Raw genomic sequence first — 11658 nt, forward strand, 5'->3', positions numbered from 1 at the left:
CAGGGGAAGTGGTGCAGGCTCCTAGCCTGGGGATTTTTAAAAGGAAGTTAGATGAGCACCTTGCCGGGGTCATCTGACCCCAGTGCTCTTTCCTGCCAAGGCAGGGGGTCGGACTAGATGATCTACCTAGGTCCCTTCCGACTCTAGCTACTATGAAACTATATATTACAATAAGCATGGCTGTGAATGATTCTGCTAACAACCAGTCTGCTCCAAGCAGTTCACACCACATACACATCACATTTAGCATGACAGAACATCTTAATTTGTAAGCCACCTCTGGATAATGTAGTATAAATAAAACTGCTAAACAGTTAAATTGCTTTTATCTAAAAAAACTATTGGATTTTTTTCTTGAAAGCAGAACTCCAGTGGGGGGAAAGGAGGGAGACCAGAAAACCTAACTAAATCGTCACTCAGTTTGAAGAAGAGACTGATGATTTACTGCTGAATCCTTGAAACTTTTTTTTAAAAGTATTTAAGTACAGAAGCTACAAAGAAAAATGTTTTAGCCAGCTTACAGAGCTGCATTAAAACATTTATCTGGCTCACTTGCAAAGAAGCCATGACAATTTCAAGCTCTGTATTTTTTCCTCTAGTAAAAAAAAAAAGTCTATAGATATGCAAGTAAAGCCCTTCAACTACATAGGTAAGTCTTTCTTAATAGGGTACTTTAGATAGTCAAATCCAGTGACATAAAATTAAAATATCACTTACTTCAGTCTAACTTGTAGATTATTTGCAAGCTCTTGTTTGGCAGTGGTACATTTTTGCTTAATATCTAACAGTTTCCTGTGATTAGTTAACATAATCATCAGTTGATTTGCATGACTCAAACATAAGTCAGGTAGCACAGAAGGATCTTTCAAGTTCTCAGCTCTCTTCTGGTTAGCCAAAAATCCCTGTAAGACAACAAACCCATATATTATAAACAGATGTGTAACAAAACAAAATGCTGTTACATTCACTGTTCTACCTCAACACCAGTTTACTTACTTACCTAGACGTTCTTCTTCTGAAAAGATACAAGAGAGCTTTGACAAACCTACATAAATTAAACAAAATTATCGAAAAGTGGTATCGCCACAAGCACTTCACTTCCCATCTTATTAAAAGCCTATTAATTACCTTTAAGGGAGGGGGGGACTGCTATTCTTTAGAGTAAGCTTATATTAATTAACGTGTGCCCTTTTTGGCAGGAGTGGGGGTGGAGAGGGGGTTACCTGGGCAAACTTCCCATAGCATACAGGGCAACATATAGTATCTATAACTACCAGAACACAGCCTCCATCAGAATCTGGAATAGAAGTCAGCCCCTCTGAAACTTTTTTATGCTGTCGACTAATCTGAAGTAAAACTTATCTACAGTAAAGCTCACCACTCCCTTGTATCTGGTTATGAAGACCAAAGATCAGAAGTTAGTACTGTCCAACTTTTTGTGGAATGTATTTTACATGTCATATCAAGGCATAATTTTTTTAATTTATCATGACACAAAAATATAATTTCAGAAATTCTAAGTGCAAACTGCATCCACTTTATCTTGCTGTATGAGAAAAGTATGATTATACAAATAAGTGGTTAATGTACTATTTCTTCCTAACAAACATTTAGAATGTTCACTATAAGAACGATATGATTAGGATACAGTGAAATAATCTGTCAGGTTTTTGTTGCGCATTCGTGCACATTCCTGCCACTAAAGCATAAAATAATAGCACAAAATAGACTCATGTCGTTTATGTCTTACTAAGGCAAGAAAAGCTTTGCCAGGCAGTGTTGCGCTGCCTCCAGAAGTGGAAGAAGTCACATAGCTGCATGGGTGCAGTGCTGCTGCTAGGTTTAGTCTACAAATGAAGCTAATGCTACTTCTACTTTGAGAAGTGACACATATACAGTGTTGCATAACATGTTTCATCACAGACTGCCTAGCAAATTCAGCTACTTATATATCCATTACAGACCTATCTATATCATTTAAGAACCTACTACTATCACCAGCCAAGTTCTTTCTAGCAGATTTAAGTCTGAAACCACATAAAACCCACTACTCAGTGTTGCTCTACGTAAGAGTAGACGTGATATCTTTTATTAGACCAAACGAGTAACTGGAAAAAAAGTTCTCTCTCAACTTTGTCTAAGAACTTTTTCCCCCCCAACTACTCAGTTGGTCTAATAAAAGATATCACATTTACCCAAAGAAGCTTCCCTATGTGCTTAGACCAACACAACTACAACCAAAAACTCTGCTCTGTGTAAGAAAATTGACTTTAAATTTTCTTCTTTAACAGTTTAGAAAGCTATACATGAAATAATAAAAGCACAATGACTGAACAAGGTCATATAGCCTCCTTGTCATATTTTATAATACATTTTCAATTACATCACCTTATGTTTTTTCTACTGGGACACAGTCTTACATTAGATTATGCACAAAAGATTATGCAGAGGATATGAATCAAAGTTATACAGAATAGGACACTATTTTGTTTTGGACACGTTTGTTGTAAAATAGGTAAAAAGTTAAGATTAAATAGGCAGAGTACTATAGGAAGGGGAAGGATGATCTCATGTTTTAGGCAGTTAATGCTAACCAACGATCTTGGGGCAGCTATACACATGACAGACCTTTGCTCCACTGCATGCTATTAGCATGCATCACAGCAGACTGGATTAATCAAAGTTCCTGAAGCAGACTAATTACCACGTTCCGACAGCCTCCCCACACAAGACACTGTGGGCAGTATAATTAGAGGCTCTGAGCCGCTCTAATTAAAAGCACCCCCCTCTGCACCCCAGGGAACATATGTATAGATACCCTAAGATTTTATCCCTGCTTCTGTCACAGAGATCTACATCACATTGGCCAAGTCACGTATTTTCCCCAGTAATCACTCATTTTGTGTTCCTTATTTTACAGTTCCACAATATAATATTAGTTTTGTAGAAATGATATACACTCACAGTTCCCATTAACTTTACATTCAGACATGTATAGGACATATGAAAAGCTATTCAAATCCAAAGTACTCTGAAAAATGAGGTTCTGGTATTGCAACTTATACAGACAAAATTAAACAACACCAGACCCCTTTTTGGTTTCAGTCCGTCTCTCATTCCCAACTGGAAAATGGAAGTAATAAATCCAATTTTTATTGTGGGATGCCATAAAGATAAATTTGTTTAAAGTACCAATAATTAAGGGACATGGAATCACAGAACAGCTATGTAGAAATTCTGCATTCAGTGCTTTTCACTGGAGTGCAAAGTGCAAGGGCTAGTAGGAGAGGATAAAAGGATACAACATGAGAGGATAAACTGAATACTAAATGGATACCCATTCAGTGACTTCCATCTACCTGTGTTCAGAAAAACCAAGGGCTCGCCTGGGGGACAGGGAAAAGTGAGGACAAAAATTGGTACTTATTTTAAAGTAGAGGTCCCCCCCACTGCCAAGATTTTAGTGTTTGGCTTTGTTAAAGCAACCAGAGGTGTAGCCTATGACTAAGATTAAGTAAAAGGGGTTAATGCAAATTAGGTTCAGGATGTTTTATGAAAGTCACAAAATGGTATGGGAGACCCTGCCTCAAGTAACTTATAATTTGTGGTCATAAAAATAGTGATAGGCTTCTCCATTTAACAATGAAACAAGATGTTTACAATAAAGTTGTAGTCACTGGCTGCCACATGTCTAATCCTGATCAACAGGTAGGATTTTGTGAACATCATAGCAGAGATTAATGTAAGAAGGGATCTGTAGGTGAACAAACATGATAATAAAGCATATTGCAAACAAAAAAATAATCAAGTAGTAAAAAGAAAGCCTGCCATTCTGATAAAAACAGTATAAATAAAGCAGTGGCAAAAGCAGAACAGATTAATTGTAGGTGATCCTTTGCAAAAAACTGATTTGGTGTTTCTATAAAAGTACACTTGCTTTGTAATGCCACCTACTGACCACAACTAGGCATACAAAGTTTATTATTTCCTCCTGTCATTTTTGAAAAGCATTCTAAAAATGTGTGCAAGAGTTCTACCAATTTAAAGGCCTGGGACTATTTAATTATCAGACTTCCCTGAGAAGCAGGCTCCTGTTAAGGGCTCAGCATACACAAATGCAGAAAAGAACCCCTCATACAGACTGTGGAGCAACATGAAAAGCTTTTGCCATCTACTCTGGTCAAGGAGATAACTTTGCTTGGTGAACTCTGTTTTTAAGCTCAAAAGGTAAATCAGGCTTATTAAGACTGGGCATCGCTTTAGTCTTTCCTGGGCTATGGAAACTCAATATACTATCACAAAGAACGTTTAACTCTTTTCCCTTTTTTGGCACTTGGATTTAACACTGTGCTTTCTGATTTCATGAAAAATAAAAAGATGAAAAACACTGACACTTCAGTTTTGCTGTCTTTACCATCTTGTTATCGGGGACTATGAAAAATGAACACCACAAGGGTGGAATTTTCTAAAAGTATGTGCCAAAGCCACCTAACCCCTACTGAAAGTCCAAGGGAGCTAAGCTTAGATCTGCTTAAGGAGCCGAGTGTGGTAACGCCAAATATTAGCATATCTAACTTTTAAGCACCAAGGACCCAGAGTTGAACTCTGAAATGCCAGTTCAGTGATTCTCAAATAGGGTGCCAAGGTACTCAGGGGTACTGCCATATCCTTTGAAGGGTGCCAGGAGTTGAGAGGAAAAAGCTGACATGTGAGAATATAAACAGATAAGCCAGCCTTAGCCTCGCCCTTGCCTGGACAGTTCCCCATGCTTACTACCTAGCCCTTGTGTAAAGAAATAAGCACTGTAATAGATACATTAGTTTTTGAAATCGAGTGCCATTCAGTTTGCAAATTATGGAGGCATGCCTTAAGTCCAAAAAGACTGAAAACTGCTGAACATTTAAATTCTCTGACACCTAATATGGCACCTAGGAATAGTATTCACAACACCTGAAATGCTAAGCAGACACTCACCTGTAACCCTGAGTCAGGAATCTATATGATCCTTGGATAAGTAGCCCAATATCTCTACCTAGGACACAAACACCCTTTGGGCACAGGGGACCAATGTACTTATTTCTTTTAACAAGACAGTCAAAATTAAAGGATGTGGCAGTAGTGGTGGTGATGATGTTACCTACCTTATTACATAAGCCTAGAGAGTGGAACTCTCACCCAGGACATGGGAGACTTGAATTGAATCACTTCCTCATTTTGAAGGTATTCAAGCCCAGATTTCCCACATCAAGAGAGTTCTCTAATCAATAGAGTTAGAGGCTATGGATGGGCTTCAACAGCTATCTTGCTGGAGCTGAGATACTGGGCAGCCAAGAATGCAAGATTCCTCAGGAAAGAAGGATGAACTGTGATCCCAGAACCCAGGGAGGAGGGCAGCCCCTTGATGGGGAAAAATATGAATTCTAGCCTCTATTTCAAGAACTGTTCATGCCTCCAGCCCTATGGTTTAGGTACTTTCCTGAGAGATGTGGGGTTGAATTCCTCCAGGCTGAGGAAAGCAGTGTTTTCCATAAAAATGACCACTAGAGTCTTTAATCCTATTTAAAGAGGTTAAGGCAACTGTACAACAGAGGGAAAGAAAACAAGTAATACTACTAAATTTCAAATACATTAACTGCCCTTTCTATGCACTTAACATTCATTTTTTAATGGTGGTTAAAAACTGAAGCAAGCCAGCTACAAGTGGAGACAACTGCACAACACATATAACTGTAAAACCTTATTAAATTGACCTCTGTTGGACCAGGCTTCCATTAGGCAACACAAAACTCTACTTGTATATCATCTGCATGAGTCAAGCTGAGTGAGGGCAAACGGATCTGCCCATTCCCTGCTTCTGTGCATGCACGTGTGTGTGCGTGCACACACACGCACACAATTTAACACTTTGTGTGTGTGTAGTTAATTTGAAGTTAGGCTGAAGGCAAAGTAGGTGGCACCTTGTGTTCAGAAGGTCCATTATTCCATATTATTGTACCTTTCAAATTTCAGTTTAGGGAGTTTAATGTCAAGCTTTTGCTTTGGTTACAAACTAAATTTTCTGGAATTGTCATTTGTAATTTAAAACTTCAAATACTATACACCAAACTAGGACAGCGTTGGCTTGAAGGCTGAACTAGTTTGTATCAAACCACCCTCTGCAGAAAAATCAAAATCAAACTTAACAATGACAAAAATATTATTGCAGTATTACGTTTTGTTGGATTCCAAAACTTTTATCAAATACCAAAGAGATTTGAAAAACAAGAAAAAAAAAAAGTTAATTGGTTAATAAACCTATGGGGTAGTTCATTTTGATTCTTTGCCAGTGGCTTTCCCTTCGACTTGAATGATCTATTTTTTATATCTGGGCTCAACTGGATTATTTACTATTATTTGCCTTCTCTATGGAGTGGTGAATTAACTAGTTTATTATAACTCTGACAGAAATTTAGATGCATGGTGTTTTAGACTACTATGCAGTTTGCCAGCTGAAGTGAAACTGTAACTTTGAACGTTCAAGACATTTATTTAAACACGGCTTTATCTTTAGGACATAGTACTGTTCATTTCTTTCTGTAGAGGAAGTTTTAAAGGTACTGAACTATATGAACTTGAGTACAACAGTTATTGATTTTCTCTCATCAATCATCACTGTAGCATTCCTAACACATTTAGAAGTTTTATAAAGGAAAATACCTACAAGAATACTAAAAGCATGACCCACCACCATTTTTACACTTGTAATGTTTGGTTACTAAAATTATACTTACTTCATATAACTTTCAAGCAAAATTAGGAGAAATTTCCCCCTAAAAGTTAATGTTTTGATTACATCTCACGTTCTAAAAAGCATAAAACGTAAGAAAAGCATACCCTCTACTTAAAATACTAATATTGTGGCGTTATCTCACTCAAATACAAAATTAAATTGAAAATGTGATTATAAAGATGTGGCTAGTCATTCTATCACAGATTAGTGCCTCTTTTTGTTTTGAGGGAGATGGATATATAAAGTCAATTACCTGAGCAAGTTCTTTTTGTTCATTTACCAGTCTGCTGCAGCTAGCTATCATCTGGTCTAGTGCATATAGCCTGTCCTCCAGGCCTTTAATAGCCTTCATGTTCTGATTATCCAGTTTGGCAATAGTCTGTCGACATTCTGCCAAGAAGGGCTGAATGATCCTTGGATCAAGCTACACAAAAGAGAAGAAAAAAAACCATGTAATCAAATACATTTAGTGACTTTACTTTTAACCAATTCCCATTATGCAACAGGTTGCAACATCCTTATACAATTTACAAGAGTTATATAATAAAATTAGCTTATTACAAAAAAAAACCTCTATAGAAGTTAACCTCTATAAAGGCTCTTGCTTTCACATATTTTAGTTTCTCCATTTCTAAGGTTTAGGGTGGTGGTTTTTTCCTTTGATTGTATCCTTAGAATTACTTTAAAGATATAGCAGGACATAACTAGATGAAACTGTGGGGGAAGAACCCCACAGAAAGGACTAGGAGGAAACATAGATTGGCCCTGGCCCCCGGGGGGGGGAGGGGGGGGGAGGTGGAAAAGGATGGGACATGGCTTGGCATCACAGGAAGAAGGGGGGAAGGTGGTGGCATGACCCAGACCTACAGGGGGGAGAGGAGGAGGCCATGGCCCAAACTCATGTGGGGAGTGGGGAGAAGGCGGTGTAAAGGGGGACATGGCTCAGTCCCATGGAGGGAGGGAGGGCAGAGCTCAGTCCCATGGAGGGAGGGAGGGCACACACTGATTTGATGGATGGTTATGACCTAGCACTGGGGGCAGGGGAACAGGGTTGCTCAGCCCCAGGGCAAGGGAGAAAGGATGGGGGCATGGTCCGGCACCTAAGTAGGGCTACGACCTGGGGGTTGAGGAGAAAGGGTTATGGCCCTAACCCAACATGGGGAAAGAACAGGGCATGCCCAGTGGTCATGGAAGGGGGTATGACCCAGAAGGGAGTATGGCCCAGCCCAATGGCAGTGTGGGGAGAGGTAGGAGGGAGTGTAGACCAGACCCTAGCTCCATGATGGGGGGAGGGGGGACCATGGCCCAGCTCCTGGCTCCACAGGGTAGTAGAGAAGGGGATCTGGCTTGGTCCCAGCCCCACAGGAGGGAGAGGCAGGGGATAGAATGCCACAGCCCAACCCTGGCCCCACAAAACAGTGGTGGGGGCAGTGTGCATCCCAGCCTCAGAGTGGGGGTTGAAGGTGGGGAGCATGGACTGGCCCCAGACCCATTTGAGGGGTGGAGGGGACAAAGAAGTGTGTTCTGACCTCGCTGGGGACAAAAAGGGGGGAAGGAGAAGGGCATGGCCTTGCCACAGCCCCATTGGGTAGGGGGGCAAAGAATTTAGAAGCAAGGGAGGGCAGCGGTACTGCTACTGCTCCCCTATCATATCTCTCCAAGGCATTGCGAGTCCAGCAGGTTAGATGCCAGGGCCTTGCAGGCCACATCCAACACATGGAGCCCTGCCATCCAGCCCTCAGTGACCCCACCGGCTGCAACTGACCCACACAGAACATGACATGTGCCTGTGGTACAGGTCCAGTCAGTAGGTTAGATCCTGCCTATAGATCCTCTCTTTTTTCCTTTTCCCCCAGAATACCTGATCTAATGTCTACTCCAGCCAATCTGGGACCCACACTGCATGCAGCATGGATCCCAGGGGGCTGGAACAGGTGCCATAAAGTACAGTCCAGACAATCACAGCTGTGCTGTGTGTGTTGTCTAGCCTAGCAAGACTGTACCATGGGTACCGCACGCTCTGGGAAATGCACTGTACACAGAAACCACTCCAGCTAGTGTGGGGAGAGGTTCCAAACTGGCTGGAGAAGTCGCTGCATGCAGTGCGGTCCAGGACCTGCAGGGTAATGTGCAACACAGTATGGTCAGAGCAGCCACCATGTACAGTGTGGTGGCTGCTCTGGCTGGACTGTGCAACATATGGCACTGATTTCAGCCATCCAAAATCTGCACCACAAGCAGTTTGCGTCCAAGACAACATGGAGCAGCAGCCAGATCAGGTTTTCTAGGAGAGGGAGGGAGAGGGGGACGAGAGGTCCGTGGGCCCAAGATGGATTATGGACCAGCCCCCAGCCACTTACCTGGCCTGTAGGGCGGGATCAGTTTGACACCCCCCAAATTAATGTTTCATCCTTTTGAGTGGAAGGAATCTTTTCTTCCAATGTTTCTTTCCTGCATAAACTACTCCAAATTTGTTCTTGATCTCCCTGCACCCCTGGAACGCCTTTCCAGCCTTTTACCATGGGTCATATTTATTAGCACTTGGCTCCTCCTCCCCAACCGGTAGACAGTCTTGTAGCAGTGATCTTCAAAAGTGCTTCCATTTTCCTCTTAGTTAGGCAGCAATAGCAGCAGCATCTAACAGAAGCAACTACTTTAGACACTACCCACTGTTTATACACGAATCTGGACTTTCCCAGCTCTCTCTCTCTGATAGCAGCAGGAAGCAAGGAGTTAGAATTAGAACAAAAGATGTGACCTAGCAGCTCTTCTGGGATCACCAATAGCCACAGACCAGAGCTTCTGAACTGCTGCTTTATGCCAAATTCAGATGACAAAGAATGCCATAACAGCAAAGAGATTAGAGCAAGATAAGCAATTGTGTATTATTTGCACAGGTCACATTTCTAAAAAGCAGAGAAAAATTAATAGTCACGTAATTCCAATTGAGTTTGCTAAAATGCCATTTCTAGATAAATATAATATCAGAAGAGCAATTCTACCACAAAGTATTTAGACTATTTTGGTTACTTTAGTTCAGATTGGCTCAATTTAAATTTTTCTAAAGTCAATTTGCTGTCTTCAGAATTGCTGAAGCCAAACTCTATCAACATTTTCCTAAAGATGAGCAAGTACTATTATGTTGTTTTTTACTGGAGGACAAAACAGATTAAACCTAAGAGGCACCTGCATTTGTTCTGGTTATGCCCAGCATTAGTCTAAAACTTATATAATGGAATGAAAGCTTTCAAAAATAGCAACATTATTTTCATGAAAGGAAGCACCAACTTAAATTGTACAGGAATAGCCTCAGTTTAGCTGCTGTCATATAATATTCACCATGCACAATCGCACTGAATTTAGAGAATGACAGACTTCAGCATACAAGCATTATGTTTCTGAAGAAACCAGAAGTGTACAAAACATTCCCACAGTTTCTCTCAGACTAAAAATGGTGGTTCAAGGAAAAACAATTAATCCAACTGCAACTCAGCAAAAGTGGCTTCCAGGGGAGTTTCTCCCAGGAAAACAAATGCACGTACACTTAACCTTCCAAGAGAAGCTGTAGCACCATCCTACAGCATGCACTGCTCTTGCGCGGCCCCCTCCCTGACAGTTCCAGGAAAACTGCCTGTGACTTGGGATCAACTCCAGGGCTCTAGCCGAGCACAGAACACTACCGCCCCCACCATCTCCTCAGAAACAGGAAGCTCAGCCCCTTTCACAAATCCCATAATGTGCTCCAGGCCTACAGGGAGACACATGGTGCAAAAACAGCTGTCTTCTCTGTTTAAGACCCGTGAGATGAAAACCCAAACCTAGACATTGACATGCCTGCAACGAACAAAAGGAAACATGCCCTGCATCCCCCTCTCAGTCTCACAGCCAAGAGGGAAAGGAGATTGAGAGTGCTGGTAGGTTGGGTCCTCAGGGGTAGCCAATTAATGCTGCCCTGCACAGTTGGCTGGGCAAGCTCTAGAAGCAAGGGGGGCTGGGATGCATGCATAGGGACCCTGGGTGTATGCTGTTGGCAGCACAAGCCACCTGAGCACAAACCACTGCTCAGCCCCTCTAACATTTGTAAAGTGCTCTCCTCATTTGAATACCTGTACATGGCCATAGTAACATCTACCATTAAACAGTTAAAGACAAAAGCTTTAGTCTTATGGCTAAATCAAAAGGGAAACAAACAAAATAAACAAAAAAACTTCACAGAATAATATATAAGCATATGTTAATAGAAGCTGGTCCACAGTCCAAAGGTTACTTTTTAATAAAGCTTATAATAGTAAAACTTTTGTTTGCTTATCATCTGGAATATCAATACTTTTAATTAAAATAGCAGATTTTTAATTCCCACTGCCTATGTTGCAATTTATTTCAGGTGTTTCATTCACATCCCTGTTAATACTGGTATATAATAAGGAAATATTATTTCCTAAATGGAAACTGAACTGCTGCACCATCATCTCAATCTGAAACTGAAGGAATATGAATAAAGTATCACCAAATAAAAGCCAGCAGATTAATATGGCAAATGTTGGACAGAAACCCTCCCCCCCAGAGTTCTTTAAAAAAAGTCAAATCACTTTTTAATACTACGGGTGCATTGATGAAGATTTTTTTGGCTGATACCAATGGCTAATTATTGACCAGCCATATCAGCTGATACCAATCTGATTGCTGATATGCAGCCCAGCAACTTGGAGAGCAGCGTCTGGCTGGTAAGTCTGTTGAGGGGAAGGGGCGTGAGGGAGGGAGTGGGGCTGGAGCTGAGGCAGGGGCAGGTCACTCATCCAGTAGGCATGGGGGAGGGGCTCCTGCCACTGCACACACTCCTACCCCCAGAAATTTGTGCATGAGGCGAGGGCAAACTGCCTGCTGCGTGC

The 11658-nt window shown here is 41.3% G+C and overlaps 1 protein-coding gene across 4 annotated transcripts in view; it reads right to left on the reverse strand.

The window, feature by feature from the left end:
* The window catches only part of RB1CC1 (RB1 inducible coiled-coil 1), a 145212-nt gene that overhangs the window by 58354 nt on the left and 75200 nt on the right, over positions 1 to 11658 (reverse strand). For all 4 annotated transcript variants that reach the window (XM_019548020.1, XM_019548012.1, XM_019548030.1 and 1 more), the window contains 2 exons: positions 7023 to 7193; positions 718 to 902 (listed from right to left, as the gene is read on the reverse strand). In XM_019548020.1, the coding sequence (XP_019403565.1) occupies positions 718 to 902; positions 7023 to 7193 (356 nt within the window). The remainder of the gene's footprint in view (positions 1 to 717; positions 903 to 7022; positions 7194 to 11658) is intronic.

The sequence above is a fragment of the Crocodylus porosus genome, unplaced genomic scaffold (assembly GCF_001723895.1).
Source record: "Crocodylus porosus isolate Cpor-Errol unplaced genomic scaffold, CroPor_comp1, whole genome shotgun sequence".
NCBI classification, from domain to species: domain Eukaryota; kingdom Metazoa; phylum Chordata; order Crocodylia; family Crocodylidae; genus Crocodylus; species Crocodylus porosus.